Source organism: Mustela erminea, chromosome 11 (genome assembly GCF_009829155.1).
Source record: "Mustela erminea isolate mMusErm1 chromosome 11, mMusErm1.Pri, whole genome shotgun sequence".
NCBI lineage: Eukaryota > Metazoa > Chordata > Mammalia > Carnivora > Mustelidae > Mustela > Mustela erminea.
In genome coordinates this window covers 85,949,555-85,972,535 of record NC_045624.1, presented here as the reverse complement: position 1 = coordinate 85,972,535, position 22,981 = coordinate 85,949,555, and the positions used below count along the sequence as shown (strand labels likewise).

At 39.6% G+C, this 22,981-nt stretch overlaps 1 protein-coding gene across 3 annotated transcripts in view; it reads left to right on the top strand.

Moving 5' to 3' along the window:
• RELN (reelin) overlaps positions 1-22,981 on the top strand; it is a 497,367-nt gene that overhangs the window by 251,522 nt on the left and 222,864 nt on the right. For all 3 annotated transcript variants that reach the window (XM_032304615.1, XM_032304614.1, XM_032304616.1), the window contains exon 8: positions 3,641-3,692. In XM_032304615.1, the coding sequence (XP_032160506.1) occupies positions 3,641-3,692 (52 nt within the window). The remainder of the gene's footprint in view (positions 1-3,640; positions 3,693-22,981) is intronic.

Sequence of the window (22,981 nt, the reverse complement as noted above, 5' to 3'; positions counted from 1 at the left end):
TAAAAAAGAAAATACCTGAAATAATTTTCTTCATCCAAGAAAGAAAAAAAAAATACATAGATTTATATTCCCCTCATAAGTACGAAGGATTGTGTTGTGGACGCCGAGGGAATAGAGTGAAGGTAATTAATAAAGACAGGGATGACATCCACACTTTACACACTAGCAACTTCTAATTTTCCATAATTTTTATACTGTGTTGGTGTCTCAGGAGCAAAAATACATATTGTACCCAAGTTGTGTTTACGGAAGACAGATCAGCCAAATGAAAAGGAAGGAATTCAGTTGTCAGTTAACATGCTATTATGTTTACTAAAATTCAGATATTTGCTTGGCACTCAAGACTGAATACAGTCAAAACTGTTATGCGTGAGAACGGATGAAAGGTATCAGCCCCCCAAACATCACTTTTTAACAAATTTGCCTTCTTTTTCATAAATTCAGTTCTTACTGATTTTGTGAAACAAAGGGCCGCAGGCAAAGAATGTTGAGAGGCTGATGCGATATCGTCTTTAAAGCCAGCAAAAAATCTCCATTTTGTGAATTCAGTCACATGGCATTTTATTTCAGTAAAAGCCAGAATCAGTGAGAGGTGGCATCTGTCGTCACATGGGCACACCAGGCATTATGTCCCCATTGCTGCTGTGGCTGCAGCCCTCACGTGTTTTATTTAACTCAGTGAGGTCTCCCCCATATTTCAGGTGGTGACACCCCAACTTTATTCATTTTGCTGGTCCAAAGTGAAGGTCATGAGGAATTCACTTACCCACTACTTTAAGAGAAAATATGCTCTCTCAGAGCATGAAACAGGTGGCTTATGTGACCTCCCTCCCCCACTTTTTTTTAAAGAAATTACTTTTTAAACTATTATATACTTGGAAATGCATTTTAGTTGCAAGGAGGAGTTTGGGCTAAAACAGCATCAACCCCACCCCCAAATTTGCAGAGAAGACATGCAAAATAAATAGCCTCAGCCCGTAGCGACTTCATATTCACTTTGTGATCCTACTAATTTTCTGTGATTTGGGGTCTATTTGATAACTTAAGATCACTGAGATTTGGTAGGAGAAAAGTTCTGTCAGACATTCATAGTCTCTGTATTATTTGTCAAACATGTAAGAGACCCTTTCCATTTTGAGAACATCAGACATAAAGACTTAATAACTTCACAAACTAAAATTATGTATGTGAACTCAAGGATAAAAAATAATTGATAATCCCCAAATGTAAACATAGGATGAACAAATTTTATAGGCAGTGCTTCCTGCTACTTTTTTCTCTTCAACTTTTCTATTCCTTGTAGCCAACATTTTTTACTAAAGAGCTAAAAGGGAATGGTAGAGAAATGAGACTTAACCATTCTACCCTTCCTTAGCTTCCCTGGTTGAGGGGGGAAAAAATGTAGAATCAATGACTAATCTAGGTCCAGGGTCACTCACTCTCAGTTAGCACATGTAATTTGAAATTTGGCAATCTTCCAAGGAACTTGCTGTTTGCTAGCAGCGGTCATGTCTGTGGGACCTCATTATGCAGGTGACACGGTGTCATTTATTACACCAGCAGGATAAGTATCTCAGACTCTCTAGTATATTTCATGCACCAGCCTTAGCAGTAACCCACGGTGCTTGTAGCTTACAGAGGATACCATTGTTTCAAAGAACTTACATTCAGGAGTGTTTCATGATTCACCTGGGAATTTACTCAGTTAATATAAAATCAGAGGTGGAAAGAGCATTCATTCAAGTTATGTGAAAACTAAAAATTTTCATGTGCCTCTCTGGACTATAAGATCAAATTATCCAAGTGAAAAAACCAGGAGGACAAACAGTTGAACTTACTGTAAAAATTGTGTGTGTGTGGTGAGGGGTGGTGGAGATTCCTTTTAAAGGAATCTTGGAAAGGAGCTAGTATCCTGGTTATTTAAAGAAAATCTGTTGGCGCATTTTTCTCCAATAACTCTGGTTGAGGGGAAGAGAGCAGGAAACAGAGCTCTGGGCATGGTGGGCCAGTTTTCTTTTAGCAGATAATCTGCGATCATGAGGGATTTAAATTAAATGGAGAATTTGCTCTGACACCCTAACATCAGTGTGTTTTGCTACAGTTAAAATCAGTTAGGACCTGATATATATACTGATAATCTAAAAATTTATAAAGTCTCTCTTACCCTCCCCTCTTTTACCTTTTCTGCTTTCTCATGGATTTTAAAGTCACATGTTTGGGCGCCTGGGTGGCTCAGTGGGTTAAGCCGCTGCCTTCGGCTCAGGTCATGATCTCAGGGTCCTGAGATCGAGGCCCGCATCGGGCTCTCTGCTCAGCAGGAGCCTGCTTCCCTCTCTCTCTCTCTCTGCCTGCCTCTGTCTGCTTGTGATCTCTCTCTGTCAAATAAATAAATAAAATCTTTAAAAAAAAAAAAAAAAAGTCTTTAAAGTCACATGTTTAAAGCATACATTCAGTCATCTTTCTAAATAATGTAGAAATGGGAAGCACACGTCTGAACTTTGGATACTCACATCTCAGCTGAATTCTGGCAAAACCAGAGGCTTGTTCTCTCATTTTCCCACTAATTCCCACAGTGATTCATAAACTGGGTATCTCCTGACCCGACCACGGTCGTGAACTCCATCACAGGGGGGCCAGCAAAGTGCAGGGATAAGTCTAGGGATTATATTGTGATATATAAGAAGCGGAAGTAAGACCACTTACTGGTTTTGCCATGGTGACAACACAGTTGTGCTCTCCAATTTATAGGTGCAATCACAGGAGGCATTCCATTCATTAGCTTACAAGGGTCAGGAACCCAACAAGAAAGTCACCGAAAAGGAGAACCGTAATTCTTATCTCGTGTGAGCTGGTAAGAGTCAAAGTCAGTGCTCCACAGAATAAATAAAAAATTGTTTAAAATTTAAATGGATTTCAAATTAAATAAGGTATCATTCTTCTTTCAGAAGGGGGAAATTGTTTAAGCATGCCTCTTCATGAGATTAAAGGACAGTAACAGAAATACATTGGAAGGATATTTCTAGGTTCATTATTTGATTACTTTTTTTGGAGAGGTAACAGTTTTATTGAGAAATAATCCACATATTCTACAAGCCATTCATTTAAATTATAGAACGCAAGGTTTATTAGTTCATTCACAAAATTAGGCAGTCATTATTACAATCAATTTTAGACATTTTATCATCCCCTAACAAAATCCTATATACTTTAGCTGTTGTATTTCTATTTACTTTTCAAAATAATCTTATTCTCCTCACTTGCTCTTAATTTACCTCCCAGTTTTTGCTTGGGAGCCTTTTCATGACCTTCGCTTTGGACTCTCGATCTATTGGTGTAACCGGAGGGGCGGTTGAAGGGTGAGTGGAGGGGACGGAGTTAAGTGCCCTCCCAAGGTTACCCGGCAGATCACACCGAAAATGGTTTTTAACAGGACCTGAGAGTCAAAGCAGGAACTCACAGCTTATTCCCCACAGGGCACCATGAAATGTGTCTATGTTCAGACATGCTGATGAAAATAAGCTAACCACTGGGTAAATATCACCTCTGTTTATGGCTCTTTTCTTTCCTCTCTTCAGTCCCCTTTCCTCTTTCTCCTCCTATCTTTCTGTCTTGTCTTATTTTGGTATATTCCTTCTTCTAGATTACCACAAGCCTTAATACAACAACAGCCTCTGTCCTCCAGTTTTCCATTGGTAAGTATTTTTAGCGATCATAACAATTTAACTTGGACGTGTTTGTTTTAATCATAGTGTATCATCTGATTATAGTGCCAAATGCTTTTAGATTTAGAGTCCGTCTTAACGTTGCTATAAATAATTTAAAACATTTTTTAAATGAAATTAAAAATCGGAAATGCTGCTTTCTGTTCTCACTGCTCTCCAGCAGGGAGCGGTATTTAAGAATGATACAGATAATCCAAAACATTTAAAAAAGTGATTTGCATATAGATTAAGAATGATTGGGATTGTAGTGTTAGAGCAGAATTACCTGACTGGTTGTGTTTTGCTCAGATTAAGACTGAAATCTGTTAAATTTCCTGCACCTTAACTGGCTGGTAGTGAAAGAGATGTTGTCTGAGAGAAACCAATTAGGGCTTTGTGGGGTTGTTTTTTTGTTTGTTTGTTTTGGTTTTTGGTTTTTCCTCATATATATTGGTATATGAGGTTTTTTTATTAGCATATTATATGTGTTTTGGGCTTTGTGTTTGACATAAATAATCCATGTTTAATTCAGACTTGGATAATTTTAAAATGATTGTATCTGGCAATATTTCTTTTAAGTGCTTTTATATTAGAGCTAAAAATTCCTACCCAAAGCATTCAGTAAAATAAAGTACCTTTGGGTCAAGTGTATACCGCTTTGCTGTCTCTATTACCTTCTGTCCTCATCTCCAAAGGCATATATTAATAAATAACTAGGACGAGTTTCCAATAGGAATGTTCTAGGTTAAGAAAGATACTGCCTTCTCAATAGGGGTTAGTCTTAATGATATTGGTCCTGTAATAGGGAGACCTCTACCTGGCCTCTGCCTGTGACAAGAGGATGCTGGCAGTCTGGCCTCAGGGACAGGGGACGGACAGCTTCCTTTAGTCCCCGAGTCCCATCCCCCAATGCCCCCCCCCCGTCCCCATCCCCCACCCTCACCCCAGGGTCTTTCCCCATTTGTCTTTGGAGAACCCTCATTAGCAAAAGGACTGTTTCCCACATAGCCTCTGAGTCCTGATCACAAGGCGGTGTTCTCCCAGCCCGGAACTCTCTGGGGTTGATTGTCCCCAAGAGAGCCCATTTGTTGTCACCTTCTCATCCACGTGCCTCACTGAAGCTTCTCATGTTGGTCTTATGTGATGAAACTGCCTGTTACAGTTTAGGTTGTTTTCTTCTCACATCGATAACGGGACTACAACAATTTACACACTGTTCAGAAGTCCATCTGTGGTCATACGGAAAGCGTTAGCAAAAACAAAATAATGAGTCTTTCTTAGGAGGGTTTTCTTTGATCTGCTAGCAAGTGTATCCTGAATGTTCTGTAACAAGCATGTAAGACTTATAATCGGAAACATGTGAAATTCGTTTTTTGAAAGTTGTGGTGCTACAAAAACAATTCTTTCAAAAACTCAAGTTGGCCAGGCAAGTAACTTCAAGGTTCTTAGCCAGAACCAATGTGTTTAAACTTATAATGCTATTAATATAAAAGAATATGCTGAAAAGCTTTTTCCTATTTATCTCTATTCCAAGTACTTATTCTAAACTTTTTTTGTTAGGGCAATGAACATTAATTTCAGATATTATCTCTAACCAATTAATGAGAATCCTCTTTACAATATATGCTTCACAATTCTACTAGTATTTGAATTTTATTCAAGGTAGGTAGGAATTTTATTCCACCACCAATGAAACTACCCTATCTTAAAAGGATTAAAAACCTCTATTTTTATAAATAATAAGGAGTATACTAAGGAATTGGCAGAGATTAACTTCCTCTCCTTTTAATATCACCCTACCAAAGGGCTGGGAAGGGAACGATCAGAGGATTCAGGATCTGGTGCTGGAGATCCCAAAGCCTGAACAAGCTTCATGACCAAGGGCTGGGGACTAGACCCAAACATATGACTTAGTAAGAGCCCTTGACTTCACTGCAAACCAAGGACTCTTGTCCATCAGGCCAGAGATCTGCTTGGATCATTTAAACCATGGATTTGAAGCCTAGGTTAGAAGACTAGAAGAGTAACAGAATCAGGATGTTGGAAGAGATCAGTGCATTGAGAGATGACAGGTAAAAATATCTCAAGTTTGTAACTAAAAAAGTACTTAGAAATCTTTTTTGAGTGGCGGGTTTAGAATCAAAAGAGAAATTTTAGCATGTCATTGGAAATGAAACAAAATATTTATTTTATTTTAATTTTTTAAAAACATTTTTTAATTTAAATTCAATTAATGAGCACATAATGGGTTACTGGTTTCAGAGGTACAGGCCTGTGATTCATCAGTCTTATATAATACCCAGTGCTCATTACGACACATGCCCTCCCCAATGGCCATCACCCTGTTACCCCATTTCCCCACTCCCCTCCCCTCCCTTCCAGCAACCCTCAGTTTGTTTCCTTTGATTAAGCCTCTGATGGTTTGTCTCCCTCTCTGGTTTCATCAGAAACAAAATATTTAATGAAGAATTATAACTCATTGCTTTAAACTTCACTGGGGAATTTGCTTACTGCATTTTGAGAATAAAAGTCTTGGGAACTAAGAAGGATTAGGGTGGCCAAGAAACAACGTAGTGACAAACCATTAGCTGTGTGGCAAATGGGGGTAAACGGTCAATACAGTAGCGTGGGCACAATTTTCAGAAATGGTTTTGTGTAACTTGTTATGAGTGCTTGGGCTAGCATCATTCTGTTTATATGGATGGTGTGGAGCTAGATGAGGGCACACACACAGATTCTAGAGATGTGGTAATCGTGTGATTTCATTCTGAGCTTTACAAGTCCTATGATAACCAAATACCAAAAAAGCAAATGCAGAGTCAAGTAGCAGCCATTGTGCTTATACTCAGTTCACAAATTTATTGCATGTGCTATAGAAAAACACCGCATGTAGACAATCCAGCATTTATATTTCTTCATGGATTGTGGGATTATCCAAATCTATACTAATGGTTCAATATGGTGAGTTAGATTTAGTGTCCCTCCTTGGAATTCCTTAAGGATGTTAAATGTTCATTGTTTAGTGTGATGATTCAGCTGTAATATGGGCCATTTTCTAGGGAATTCTGTCATTATTCATAGCTTTCGTGGTGAATTATGTTCACAATTATGGACATATAGCCACAATTGAATAAGTTATTGCCTTGATACTTTTATATTGCTCTTGTAAACATTTTCAGTTCCACCGCAAGCCTTATTCAAGTACCCCAGAACTATGTGTCCAGAAATGGCTTAAATTACTAAGCATGTCAAATAAACTGTACCATGCCACTGTTTCATAGCAGTCCTCTCCCAGCCCTTTCTAAATAGATATACATACACACACACAGACGTGCGTACACACACACGTGTAAATATATACATAAACATACAAGCTACCTTCACCAAATGAACTTGAACGTTAAAGCATCCTGGAAACACAGCTGGGCAACCTGAAATTGATCAAGTTATCAATAGCTAAAGCATCTTGAAAAGTGCCCTAAAATGTTTGTGGATGAACTTTTCATTTTTCTGTTCCAGTGAAAGGTCTGCTGTCCATTTCTGTGCTGAAGCATTGATCTGCAACAGTCCTCACTTGCTTCATTCAAGTCACCTAGTGGGATTTATGCTTGTAGCCTTAGAGACATTTTCCCGTTTCCTCTAGATTTCCTCTGGGATAGGAAGAAAAATTTGAGATGATGCCCTTGCAAACCATTATCTCACAGATGCCTCCAAACTCTGCTGTCTCAGGCAGGATCCTGGGTCCAAGGGAAGTGCTGATAATGCTTTCTTTGTATCATTCGTTGACTTCACAAGATTTCACTGAGTGTTTGCTGCGTCCCCGACCTTTTCCTGAGCTAACTAACTATAGATAGACAAAAAAGTGAGAAAACAGAGGGTGTTTGCCGTGCTTAGCAGTTTGGTGGAAGGCTCTGTTAGGGAACTGCATGAATGCTCTAAACAGAGATGGACGTGTGTACAGGTCCCCGTGGTGACAAGTCTCGCACAGTAGAGCAGGTCAGGAAGGCTTCTTAGAGAGGAGAATCCCTGAAAGCCAACGACATGAGTCACTGGAAGGGACAGAGGTTTTCCAGGTGAGAAGACAGAGTGACATGAGCAAGATACAGGATGGGAATGTGAGCCCCCGGAGCAGAAGGACTAGCCAGGAGGTGGCTGAGGTCAATGTCAGATAAAAGTGTGTCCGTTTAAAGAGTTAACCTGTAATTGGCGGGGGGGTTTAAACGTACTGAATAGTCAGTAGAAGTCAGCTTGAGCAATAGAAAAGTATAATGAAATCAATTCTTAAGAAAGATCATTTGGACAGTTGTGTTCAGGGTGGACTTGTCTCTTCTTTGATAACAATCTGCATTGACTCACTCAGTAAGATCTTGCCAAGTACTGTGCTTGCTCAGTTTAGCTTAGCTCTTTCTTCGGGTTGATAGAATTCGGAGGCAGATTGGGGGTTAAAGGTAAAGCCTTTAAAAACATATGCCATCAAGAACAGAGTTTGGCTTGGGTGATAAATCTGTATTGTCCATCATGATTGTCCAACCCCTAGCCCAGGGACTCAAAATAAATAGACGCCCATAAATATTTCTTGCCTGAATGACAAGTAACTATTACAGAGACAACTGTAATAGTGTGTAACTAAGTGCTGAATTGGTCCAGTGCAGACATTTCATGCCAAGAGAGGATTTGGGCTTGGTGATTTGAACACCTCAATCAATGGAAAGCTGACCCAGAAAGAAACATGAAACCACCAATGAACTATGCTTTTCCTGAACCTAGTGGACAGTAATATATGTCCATGTACTTATCAGTTTGTTATTGCAAACTAGTTAGAATCTATTACTTGTTCATACTTTATAGAAATAGAACCTCTTTTCTTTGGCTTTGCTTATGAATATCTTAAAGATCTGGGGTTTTCTGTAGGAATTTTTTGGTACTGTTTTTTTTGTTTGTTTGTTTTTAACCATCTCAAGACAGGGGACAGTCATTGAATCACAAATGTTTTACAGATTAAGATATGAAAATGTCCTTTGGCACTTTATGTGCTACAATCTCTGAGATAAATGAGAGCTTCTCACTTTGTATGAGTGTATTTTGAAAAATAAAAGCTAGAAAATAAGGAAAGCTTAGGGGTACTATTATTGGTGAATTGGAAGATTGCCTTGTAGAAGAAAAGAGATCTGGCACTATTTTTTCTTAGATAGGTATAATGAATACAGGGCACCTGAGTGGTTCAGTGAGTTAAAGCCTTCATGCTTAGCGAAATAAGTCAATCGGAGAAAGACAACCATCGTATGATCTCCCTGATACGAGGAAGTGGAGATGCAACATGGAGAAGTATGAATGAAACAAGATGGGATTGAGAGGGAGACAAACCATAAGTGACTCTTAATCTCACAAAACAAACTGAGGGTTGCTGGGGGGAGGGGGGTTGGGGGGGTTATGGATATTGGGGAGGGTATGTGCTATGGTGGGTGTTGTGAAGTGTGTAAACCTGGTGATTCACCGACCTGTACCGCTGGGGATAAAAATACATTATATGTTTATAAAAAATTTAAAAAAAAAAAAAAAAAGCCTTTGGCTCAGGTCATGATCCCAGGGTTCTGGGATCAAGCCCTGCCAAGCTCTCTGCTCAGCAGGGGGCCTGCTTCCTCCTCTCTCTCTGCCTGCCTCTCTGCATACTTGTGATCTCTGTCAAATAAATAAATAAATTTTAAAAATGTTTTAAATAGGTATAATGAATAAAATGCTTCTTGTATGAGGTATTATACTGCATTTAGCATACGGGAAGCAGCTTTTCCCTCAAGCCTAATTCATAAACATCTTAATTACTCAGAAGTTGATCCAATAGAGAAAGTCTCTTTCTACTCTTAGAACAGCTAATTCAGAGGAAGGAGAAATTGAGCTCTCCATGTCTTGGTAGGAATTATTGCTCATTTCCTCTGTGAGCTTCCTGAGTTATGTTTCTAAATTAGATTCTCATTTTTTTCAGGAGTCACTCTCCTTGGTAAGTGAGTAAAACCTTGGGGAATTTGTTATGAAATAGTGAAAACCATTTCTAAAAACATAATCTCAAAGTATGAGACGAACAAAATCTCTGATGACTTGAACTCAAAACAAATATTAATAAAATACAGAAGTTTAGAAATATTTAATGGTGAAATTAGTTTAATACATATGAATTTAAGGTTATATAATGTGTTTATTTGAGTGTAAGATTCTTGGATATGAAAGATATTAAAATAAGATTTGTTTATGACTTGAGTTTTAGATCTTCCAAGATCCATATTAACACAAAGACTGAAATCTTTATATAGAGAATACTTCTGTCTTATCTAAATTCAGTAATTAAACTTTAGAACTGATAACTCAGGTTATCCTGCTTCTTCACCCTGGACTTGATCTATTCCTTTTCTGGGAATGTCTATTTTAAATGACCAGTTTAAATAAACTTTATTTTATATATTTCAGATTCCACCTCATCCCAAATTCTTAAATCCTGTTTTAAGCTATAAAAGGGAATATTCTCAAATATTGTTAGACTTTTAAACATTAGGTTCTGGCAGAGATTGTTGAGATTAGTTATAAGCATTCTTGAATAAAACCAATACCTAAATAATTATCATTATGTGAATTAAAATACAGTTTACAATTCCTTTTAAAATATTTAATTCTTTGTTGCTCTGCTTAATAGGGCTAAAAAATAAATATCAGCAATTCATTCATAAATACTTTGTACTAAAATTTATTGAGGGCTGTTCTAGGAGAAGGGATATAAGCAGTAAACTATAGGATGAGAAGAAACTGATTATTGCTCTAGACTAAACAGTCCCTCCTATGAAAACTCAGCTCATTGCCTTAGCCTGGTATTTCTGATTCCTGCTTCTCTATATTATCACACCTACTTCACTCTGCTTTGATTTATACCCACTTATACACAGTTCTGCACATCCACTTGCACCCTTTAAAGCTTAAATGTTTAAAGCCCTTGAGGGCTAAGTAGCATACAAGCATCCTTCTTGCTTTATAGGGCAGAATTTTGCACGCGGCTACAACTAAGGAACTGTGGACAGTATGGGATCTCATTCATAGGTTGGGAAAGAGACTTAGTGACGTTCCACGCTGGTGCTCAAAACTATACCCGCTCTTGACTGCTGAGGCAAGGGAGCACGCTGCATGAAATCCAGGGGCAACATGAGAACTGGATCCAAGCCAGCGACTTTCATGTTCTTACCAGTCAAGTCAAACACCTCTTGATCAAGAATTCTTCTTTCAGGGAGATCTTTGGGACTTATGCTCTATATAATGTGATGTGTCGGCATCCACTGTGGAGGAAGCCAAACCCAAGACACTGCCCAGCCTGCAAGGACTTTATTTATCAAATAGATGGGGGGTGGAGAGGAAAAGTCCATATATGAGAAGAAGTCAAGGAGAGGTGCAGACTACAGGGAGAGTCAGAGCACAGTGTGCTGGAAAAATCCAGACAGAGAGAGGGCCAGCGGTAGGACTTCATCATGTGGGAGGGAGACTAGTAAGAGTACTTACTAGTAGTACTGCTAGAGTAGTACTGCTCTGGAGTAGTACTCTGGAGTAGTACTGCTGCAGAGGCTAAACACTGCCATGAAGGTCAGAGAGACGGAAGCCCGCAGGAGGACAAGGCAGAGGCCATTCTAAGACCTGAAGATCAAGACCAAAGCCAGAACTGCAGCCAGGGTGGTAATGCTGAGTTTCCATATTGCTGGGGGAGGGGAGGGGCAGTACTTAACACCTGCTGCCTAAGGTGGGGATCAGTCCTCCCAGAAAATGAGCCAGACCTGACCCACTAGGGCTAGCTAGATTGTATGGCCTTGGCCCTAGGAAAAGGAGGGCTGCTTGGCAGGGAACCTGGCAAAGCCTGACACGTTTTGCATTTCTCTTCCTTATGTTTCTCCCAACATAGGATCTGATGAAAGCTCTAAGCTGTGGGCTTGGGAGGAAATGTGCAAAGGGGGTGGACCGCCAAAGGTAGTTGGAAATAGCATGGTATCCCATAAATGAGGAGAGAATTGGTTCCTTTCTTCCTTATGATAGGAGTGGTGGTCAAGAGGAAAAAATATAAATATTTTGGAAGTGAGGGAATGGGGAGAGGGCTGAGAGGGAGAAAGGTACAAAGGGGGGGAGGACAGCTGTTCATTTTATATCCTGTGGTCATTGTCCATCTGTCAAAAACTGAAAGAAGTCACCTAATGAGGTTTGGGGATTTCAGCCAAGGAAGTGACTAAGGGGCAAAATATTAAGTACAATAAATCATGGACTGTCACACTTATTCAGAAAGAAAGGTTTGTAGATCCAGTAGCCTGTTTACTAATAAAGTCAGTCAAAACAGAAATTATTGCCAGTAGCCTTGTTCTAATAAACAAATATAAAACAGAAGGTGAAGGCAAGTTGCTTTTAAAACCCGGCTCATTTTCTATACCATAAGAGAGGTTTTTTGAGTTTAAAGGAAACCTGTTTTTAATGTAAGTACAGACTATTTTTGAGGAGCTTTACCGTTCTACTTTATGTGACCTCTCTTAATCCTTAGTATCTGTCTGTAGTAGATGCTGGAAAAGGAAATTTCACTTCCATATAATGGTCCTTCTCACAGCACTGTCCTTGAAATATGCTTCTTCAGTTAAAAATGTGTTAAATTCCATCCCAAAGGGTATTTTTGTCTGTGTGGGCAAAACAGAAGTATAGACATAAACTCCAGATTTCCATATTCAAACAGTCGATTACTTGATCTTTCGAGACAATCAAAGATTTTGGACATGATTTCTCTAAATAGACCCCTTTTATTGATAAAATAATGATTTATCTTAAGTTCAATCATCGTATTTTTACCAAAATTGAATTCATTTGCTCTTGACAGATCCAAGCATTATTCGAGGATTTCCTCTCATGTGGAATGGACCTGTTCTTAATTAAAATCATATCTGGGGGCTCCTTTCAGTCACAATTCCCATCCCTGTCATTTGGGACCCAAAAGCCCCAGGAAGCTTCCCGGGGCTGCCACAAAGCATTATCTGATACAGTAACCATTTTTTTTTCCCTTCCCTGCCTCTTATCCACAAATCAGACTGCGACCCCTTTGGCTACAGCCCCTGAGCCTCGGCAAGGCAGGAGCTGCTGTCTCTGTACAGACACAGGCCAGGTGAACCAGGCCCATGCTTTCTGAGAGCCTGAAGGTTGTGTAGACACAGACATGGGACAGCAGCCCACAGGCTGCCTCCGGGAAGCGGGGGACACTATCGGCTCACACTCCCTGCGAGCCTTTTCACACACATGTATTCCACCCGTGGTCTGAGAATTCATGGAGCAGTCCACGTCCGGTCAAATTCTCACCTTTGCGGGTAGATTTTTCTTCCCTTTTCATTGAATTCTGCATTCCAATGTGCTCTGCAGATAACTGTGTGCAGGAAGCCAAGAAGTAGCAAAAACAATTGGTTTCAAGGAGTGTAAGGCAAGAAGCTGGCTCACTGCTGGAGGATAAACATGATTACATTTTTTATGAAATTTACAAACTAATGGAACAGATGTACGTAGATATGCCACTGAAGAAAACATTATGCATAATACATAAATGCTAATAAAGGTGAGGTTTTTGTACTAGGAGAGGAATAAAACAAACATGAAAGCTAAGAAACATTAAACCAGTTATCCTGGAAATGAGAGCCTTTTATGCTTAAAAGTGGGAGTCATCATTTTAAGTACTGTTCATCAGGTAGTACTTTTATACTTATTATCAAGATGTCGCTCTATTTATAGGAGATTATTTTGATGCCATGGGCTAGTACCCTTAGGATTTCTCTGGCAGGCTTAGTAACAAAGGAACTAAAAACCTAAATGTAACGTAATCATTGTTCTACATTACTGTTCTTTCTGGAAATTAACATGTGCCACTGCCTCCAGCAAAATATTTGAACAGAAGTTTGTAAAACTATAGAAATGTTGATCACCTGCATAATAATGTTCTATGGTTCAGCCTATGGCAGGATTATTTTGAAGCAGATGCATTGCAAAGTAGCAAATAAGCCTTTACTGTGTTCCTTGATGCTTTTGGGTTCAGAGAGGTTATTTTCTCCTCAGTGAGTAGTCCTGTCCTCAGAAATGATTCTTAGCAAGACCAGGGCGGATAACTGCCAGAACTGCCTGTTTTACCAACATTTCCATGTGCTTCCTCCCATTTTTCACAATGCAGAATGAGGCAAGTCCCTTTCTTGAATGCCCTGGCCTGAGTAACGTGTCCTACCCCATAGGAGGGATGATATCTAGCTTCCTAAAGGTTCTTCTGAAAGTTCCCCATGCATCGCTCCTCTTTCCAACCCCCCAACCTCAAGTTAATGGTCCTGGCTTCCATTCCCCTCCCTTGAAAAGATGAGAAGATGCGTTGCACCTGTCAAGATTTACACTGGTCCTAGCAGGGAGTTCTAAGGAGCCAGACTGCATCCATTTCCTAATTTTATGATCTTTCTCTATCAAATGCCATGGTTTACGTGCAGCTTCCCGGATGAGAAGCTTCCTCGTCTCTGAGGTCTGAGTTTTGAGCGATGTCAGCGGCAGCATGTGAGCCGCAAGGACCCTCAGCAGGGTTCTGTCCAAGTAGTCCTCAAGGGTTCAGTATTTATGGCCCCCCGCTATGCTCTCCAGAGACATGATTTCTGGCAGTGCTTTTCCCCTTCCATAAATTCGGCGAGATCAATTCTCACCTTCTTCCGTGGCTCTCTGCGACGCTTTTTAAAAGGCAGCTTTGTTTTTCAGACAGAGCTTTGAGGAAAGAGACAAGGGCCTCCCGAGAGGACAGTAGCTCTTTCTTATTGTTTCTGTTCTGATTTACTTTGAAAAGTCCGGGGCTTTTTGGAGAAGGGCATAACCAAATAAAAATAAAATGACCTGGGCGTTGAGAGACTAAAACCGTATGATTTATCTTTCTACCATAAGAGTAAAAGGAAATAGAGCTCCTGGAGATACAAGCTCACTGTCCCTGATCTATAATTCCGTATTACCAAACAAACAAACAAAAAAACAAACAAAAAACCTCAGGAAAAAAAAAACAAACACCATAAGCCTATTAAAAAAAAAATACATGATGGCAAAGCCTAACGTGACCTGGATTCGTCTGTCAGCAAATTCTGACTTGAAATAATTTAAAGCTACTCATAATCTTCATTTCTACATATTACTTATGAGATCTTCCTGCATTTCACTGCAGAAATACTAATGTGATTGCCGAGCGTTGCCCTAGACTTTGCTGGGGTTGCTGCCGAACTTGTGGTTCTATGCACCACATTGCCTTTGTGAAATCCATACATTAATTATGTAGGTAATTTGGATCCCTTCCCACAAGGGATTATGGGCCTGCATGGCTATGAGTCTGAGGAAGGAAGGAAGTCTTAAATTCTTAACAGAAGAAATTACTAATATTTCTGTTTTGTTTTTTTTTTAAGTGGCCTTGATTTTATACCAAATTAAGCAATTTTTAAGTTTGTTTTGATGGCTTCACTACCCAGGAGAGATGGGGAGAAAGGGGGAAGTTCCTCTGTGAGTCTGGGAAACTTCCCGGCTCTAGGAGACATTTGCAATCACCATACACGTGTGTTGTGCTTAATGGGCTAGTGCGCAGGGCACAGGTTTTCCAAGTGCTTCCTAGGGGCTTCGTGCACTGGCACATAACTGCTACCCGCTCGTGTGTTCGTGCCTTCCTGGCTTATAAACTCTGACAGCGCTGGGAGGTCTTCTCAGTCAGCACTGCTCAGAAGCATTCCGGGTGAGCGAGACCCAGAAGGTCCAGGTTCTCTGGGACTTCTGCTGAGCCCCTGAGGTTCAAGAAGGTCAATGTACATTGCATTCAGGTTCAGCTTTGGCAGGGGCCATAAGAGAGTGGCCTGGGTCTAGGGTAAGAAAACAATTGTTTAGAAGTCACTTCATCAATCCTAATGCAGGATCATTTCCTTTTAAGAATGTTTGCATTGGGCCAAATCTGCCTTAAGTAACAGAGAAGAAATGATAACTTGCCATTGGCTTTTTCAATGCTGTCCTGCATGAAAATACATTTATTTATTGCTTCAATGTGGTATGCTAAGCAACGTGGAATATGTCCTATGCAATCTAGACTGATCTAGTGCTTTCGGACCTGTGATTTAAGACATTTATGAAAGGCAGGAAGGTGCATGAAGTGTGTGCTCTTGAACAGGGTTCAGGTTTTATGAGTCCATATTGGAAGCTTATAGAAGTGGGGGGAAGGGCAAGGATTTCTTTGAGGAAAAGCATACACAATCACACATTTAAAATTAGGTGCAAATGTATTTATTTAGAATGAAAAAAGAAATCACAATACATTTTTAGAAGCTAACAATACCCCCAAATCACAAATCTGCAAATATAGCGTAGTATCTTTATTAACTGACCGAAATGCTCTATAACACTTTTTTCCTTGGAATTTTTGGCTGAATATTCTCCAATCACCTCTTCCAATGACAATTTTATAATATTTTCTATAGAAGGAATAGAAAGATAATTCTGCTTCTAGCTTGGTGGGTCAGAGGGGTTTTGCTTTGTTTTTGGTTTTGGGGGGTAATTTTAACATTTTCCCTTCACAACTCCTTTTTGATAATGTCCTTTAAATGTGTAGGATCATCATCAGATTGAAAAATCCTTATCTTACTTCTTTCAGGTATGAACTGTAAGATTTTGGGGCTTCCTAACTTTTCTTGGAGTCAGTAGGCTTAATTATTCTTGAATTGCCATCACTCAGTGAACAGTTTGTCACCATTGTCCTTGATGCCAGGTACATCAGCCCAGTGGACAGCAGGAGTGTACCTGAAAGCTCTCTTTTTTTTTTTTTTTAAGACTTTATGTATTTATTTGAGAGAGAGAGAGAGAGTGCACACAAGTGAGGGGAGAAACAGTAGGAGAGGGAGAAACAGACTTCCTGCTGAGCAACAAGCCTAATGCAGGACTCCATCCCAGGACCCCAGGATCATGACCTGAACCGAAGGCAGATGCTTAACTGACTGAGACACCCAGTTGCACCCTGGAAGCTCTTTCTATGCTGAGAATGACTATACTATGAAATAGAAGTGACCTGCATAACTACATAACCATATCACACTAAATCAAGATAACCCATTTTCAAACTCAGCCTCTCCTTAGCTAAATCTCAAAAGCAGCTATGGCTGCTCCAACACTATCCAGCATGAGGGGAATATGGTGAGGGAATAGGCAGAGTGGAGATGCTGGTCTTAACCAGTAGCAAATATGGGGGCACCAGGGTGTTTCAGTCAGTTAAGCAACTGCCTTCGGCTCAGGTCACGATCCCGGGGTCCTGGGATCGAGCCCCACTTAGGACTCTCTGCTTGGCTGGGAATCTGCTTCTCCTTCTTCCCATCCCCCTGCTTTTGCTCTCTTGCTGGCTGTCTTTCAAATAAATAATAAAATCTTTAAAAAAATATCAGTAGCTGGAGGGATGGGGTAACTGTGTAAGGAACATTAGAGGACATGTGATGTAATGAGCACTGGGTACTATGTAAGACTGCTGAGTCATAGATCTGTACCTCTGAAACCGATAATATATTATATGTTAACTAAATTTAAGTATTTAAAAAGTAGCAAATACTATAAAACACAGTCATGTGAACACATTGCTAGAGATCCTCCCAGAGCCTTGGGAGTTGCTCACAAACAGGAGGGATCCTGAATTTGGAGCTTCATAGTAAATCCAGTGGTGTCTACACCAACATGTTAGAATTGAGCATTATGTTTATTTAGTTGTATCGATGACTGTATGTTTACACTCTGATAAACGTATGTCATTTCCATTCTTCTTTCACACCTTTCTGCAAGTTGCCTCAACTGCAAGTGCCACCTCCCCTTAACATTCTATTGTTTTGCTTATCTCAGAAGTCACGTGTAAGGCCCTTGGAGATTTCTACGTACTGCTGCAGCTAGTGTTCTGATTCCCAATAAATTATTAATCCAAATCATTAATGCAATATAGTACTTTTTAAGTGTAGATATTCTAAATCATGTATTCTTTACAGTTATTATACCATATATTTCCGTGTCTCTAAGGCTCATGTTTATTGATAGACAACTTTGGCTGTTGGAATAAACAGGGAAGGGAATAGAGCACTGGATTGGGAGTCAGGCCCCCTGGTCCTTCTTTGCCAGTTGACCTTGCCACATAACCTTGGGCAAGTGGTAAGGGCTGTCCAGACCTCTGGCAACTAGTTTGTCAAGTGAAAGTGTTCATCTTCATGACTCTTAAGTGCCTTCCCCCTGTGGTCCTAAATCCTGGGACTGTGTGACAAGAACAAAGTAGGAGTTAATTAAGAAAAACATTGTGTCTGAACATAGGCTTGTGATGTCTATTTTAGTTAAAAACTAAAAGAGTTAAAAACTTTAGGAGCCAGAGAGATTCCTGTAAGAGTGTCAGTCTCAGGGCCCCCAGGTGGCTCAGTTGGTCAACTGTCCAATGCTGATTCCAGCTCCAGTCATGATCTTAGGGTCATGAGACTGAGCCCATGTCATCAGGCTCTGCACTCAGCAGGGAGACTGCTTGAGATTCCCTTTCTCTCCCTCTGCCCCTCCCCCTGCTTGTACTCTCTCTCTATTTCCCTCTCTCTAAAATAAATAAATAAAAAGTGCAGTGTCTGTGTTGGTGGATCGAGGCTATAAGTGAACCCCATCTCCTTAATCTGCTGAGAAGTGTACAAGAGGCAATAAAACTACACTTCCCAGGAGGAGCACCAAGTAAGGTACAGAATTGTTGAGTCATCGCATTATACACCTAAAACTAGTGTAACACTTATGTTAATTATACTTTAATAAGATTTTTAATAAGTAAATAACAATGGAAGAGGAAGAAAAAATTATTTAAATAAGATTTTTTTAAGTTGATAATGGTATCATTGTATTTCCAAAAGACTTTATTCCTAGAGTTTTACTGATTCCTAGATTTATTTTATGCACTTTTCCTTTTTTTGTTTTTTAAGATTGTATTTATTTATTTGAGAGAGAGAGAGAGTAGTGGTGGAGAGGAAGGGGGAGGAGGGGCAGAGGCAGAGAGAAAATCTTAAGCAGGCTCCATGGTCAGTGCAGAGCACGACGTGGGGAGATGGGATTTTCAAGACAAAATGTTTTCCCGGGTTGAGCCGGCATTGTGATGGGGGGGAGGCAACCATCGGAGGAATGAATATGTCAGCGAGTAATAAATGTGATGAAGAAAACACATCAGGGCCAGCAAGTGAGGGATAGCACTTTATTGGAGTGACTGGGAGAAGGCTCCCAAGGGCATAACCACTGAGCAGAAGCCCAAATTGTGTAAGAGAGTTAGCTTGGTAGAAGGACCAGCCAATGTCAGAGCCACGTGGAGTGCCATTATGGCACCACAAGAGCCTTATGTAAATGTGAGCACTAAACGATATTTTGCTTCTTAGGTAGCAAAGGTTGCTCAAAGCATTTTCTACTTTTCCCCTGAATGACAGCCAAAGTCAAGAGAAATGGGACTTCATCACAAGAAAGCTAACTAGGCTTTTGAGTTCACGTGTACCTCTGACATGGGAACTACTTGTGATAATTGATCGACTCATTGATTAAATGCTTGATTGATAGAGTAATCATCTTGGCCTGGCTCCATATAACAAAAGTGGAAATTTACTTGTCTCTTTTTTTCTAAATTATACTATGGGTAGTATTCTATGTAAATATAACCAGGGTAGAAGTTGATACCAATTTCAATCATAACTTTAAATTGAGGAAGATGATTCATGAATCAGACAGTGAAAGGAAGCCGCCACAGAGAAATAAGCTTTGCGATTTTTTTAAATTCTTTTACTTTTACAGTAATAGATGCTATTTAATACTTGTAAATATTAATGGTTTCTTTATGGTAACTGATTATTTTAGAAACAGATTTACAAGTTATTATGGAATTTGTTATTTAGAATACAAATGTGGATTATCTGGTATCTTAAATTTAATCCTGATTGCAGTATTATATCAGGTGAATGCTTTTCACATAATTAAAATAGTCTAAATTGGGAAATGTTCAGATATTGCTTTTTTTGGAATGCAAAACTTCTAAAAGAAATCTCTTCGAAATGCCTTTCTATAGATTTTTTTTTAAAGATTTTACTTATTTATTTGACAGACAGATCACAAGTAGGCAGAGAGGCAGGCAGAGAGAGAGGAGGAAGCAGGATCCCTGCTGAGCAGAGAACCTGATGCGGGGCTCAATCCCAGGAACCTGAGATCAGGACCTGAGCCAAAGGCAGAGGCTTTAACCCACTGAGCCACCCAGGCACCCCCTTTCTATAGATTTAAAAGCAAACAACAATGGAACTCTTTGGAGGAAGGTCAACCTTTGTGTTTGTTCTGGAAACCCAGGCATGAGGTTATCACATTAGTCTGGGGGTGAGAGCTGATCTAAGGAGGTAGTGGTGAAGGTAAAGGAAAAGTAGCAATTTAATAAATATTCAGGAGAAGGGTCCAGAGGTTTGGGTGGCCGGCTGTGGGACAAGGGAAGGAGAGGGATCTTCAGGGCACCTGCAAAGAATGTGATACCCAAGTAAACATGCTTCTTTCTTCCTTCCTTTTTTTCTTTCTTTTTTAAAGATTTATTTATTTATTTATTTATTTATTTATCTATTTACTTGAGAAAGAGAGCACACACTTGCTGGGAAGGAGCAGAGGGAGAGGGAAAGAGTGAATCTCAAACAGACTCCATGCTGAGGATGGAGCCTGATGCAGGCCTCGATCTCACGTCCCGGAGATCATGACCTGAGCTGAAATCAAGAGTTGGATGTTCAACTGACTGAGCCCCCCAGGCTCCCCAATGTGTCATTTCTTCTGGGCGCAATTTCACTCAACTCCTGTTGTAAAACCTGAAAGCAGAGTTGGTGACTGGCAGGATATTTAGGCTAGCAGTGGTTCAGTCTTTTAGATTTTCTTCTCTGTACCAAGAACTGGCCATTATGGTCTCAAGTCATAAGCCAGAGTAGAAGTCACAGGACAGAAACCTGTCCCAACCTGTTGTGACACATGAAAAATTAAAAAAAAATAAAATATATATATATATATATTTGCATTTGTTCACCAGAAGCAGTTACAGTGAAGGGATCAAAAGTGTGGTTCTGGTCTTTCTAATTCTGAATCCCAATAACCCCCCTAGTACATTTCTTAACTTCTCTTTGCCTCTGTTTCCTTCCTTGTAAAGGAGGCATGTACATAGTGGTACTTACCTGTTCATAACAACCATTATTGTTCTCTTGAGTTATTAGAACTTATTTTCTTTATCGTCAGATTTTCAGTTGTGTTTGGATGCTAGGAACTGTAAAATCAAATTTTCAACTCCACTCCAGCAATTATATGGATCTTATGAAATGGATCTGCTTCTACCAATTTGTCTTGCTATCCTTCTCCCAAAGCACCTTCTTTTTCTTATCAGGTAGTCTCTTCTCTTCCCCATGAATACTTTACCAGTAATGTCAACAAACAAGTAGTTTATTCATTTTAGTCTCAGATTTTATTTATTTCTTGAATTTATAGCATTTCTATTGAAGAGCCTAGAAATAGCACCAAAATATAAGAAGCCATAGGAAAAATGCACTATAAGTTCTTCGATAAGCAATAATTCAATATAATATTTAGCCTAAGAACAAGTATGGACAGAAATGTGTTCCTTTTCTAGGATAAATGAATTTGTTAAGTGAAACAAAATAATACCGAATCATAGCTGAAATCTGTTAAATAGTGTGGGCCAAGAACCATTTCTTAGGCATGTTTCATGTGTTAACTCCTTAATCTTCACATTAGTTTTAAGAAGAGATTGCTATTATTATTTACGTTTCACAAACATGGAAACTGGGCACAGAATAGTTAAATGACATCCCCAAGGTCATGTAGCTAAGAAGTGTCCAAACCCAGATCATAACTTGGCACCCCACCTCCTCCACCATGACTCCTCCACCAAGTCTCCCCATGCAGACTTTCCTTTCTGAAAGATAACTTGTATCAGAAGATATTTCACTCTAAAAAGTAAAGTAAGAAATTACATAGAACTATCAGTAATGCTAACAAACACTGATTTTACTATCATGTAGACTTCCCTCATATGAGACAAATTAAATAAGCTATGTTTAAATCTATATGACACGGGGGTGCCTGGGTGGCTCCTTGGTTGGGAGGCCGACTCTTGGTTTCGGCTCAGGTCATGATCGCAGGGTTGTGAGGTCCAGCCCCTCATTGGGCTCCATGCTCCACAGGGTGTCTGCTTTAGGATTCTCTCCCCCTCTGCCCTTCCCTCCACATACTTGCTCTCTCTCTCTAAAACTAATAAATAAATGGTTTTTTTTTTTTAAAAAAAAGCTATATGACCCATTAACATGCACCTTTCATCACAGATTCTCTCATTAATCTATAATAGTACAATTAAGAGTAACATTTCTCAGTGCACCTGGCTGGCTCAGTCAGATGGGCGTGAGACTCTTGATGTTGGGCTTGTGAATTCAAGCCCCATGCTGGGCGTAGCAATTGCTTAAATAAATAAACTGTAGAAAAGTAACATTTTTCTGTAAGGTTACAATTGTATTAAGTTTGTTCTTAAATGTAAAAGTGGGTTTTCCCCCTAGAACAGTGTATTAGGGTGACTGTAGAATGGAGCCCAGCATTGGGCTCCACACTGGGCGTGGAGCCTGCTTAAGATTCTCTCTCTCCCTCTGTCCCTCCCCTACCACACACTCTCTCTCTAAACAAAAACTAAAATAAAACAATGTGTTAATGTATTCAAATATTCCAATAGAAATGAAATGAAATAAATCAACTTAAAGAGACAAGATAATGTCACAATCAAGAAGGTAACTACATTTGAGAAAATTTTTCATGCAATAGAAACCAATTCCTGATGGAGAGGTCAGAACTTGTGCCTTGGGGGTGATACTCTACATGGCTTATAACTACCTTGTATGACTTTGCAAATGGCTTATTTTCAATTAGGCTGTGCTGTTATAATAAGGCCTTACTAATAAGCAAAATAATTCATCTCATTATCATTATTCTTCATATTACTTTATCTGGCTGACAAAAATGGACCATAATTGTTCATGTAATTTGTCTCTGATATTTTTATTCTGAAAGCAGACTGGATTATGGAACCAGTGAAGTCCTCTAAGGGCATCTTCTAATTAATTTGGGGGAATTATTACCCAGGTGACTAAACAACAGTACCAGAGTTCATCTGTGGTGAGGAAATGAGCATCCCAGTATCCTAAAGGATA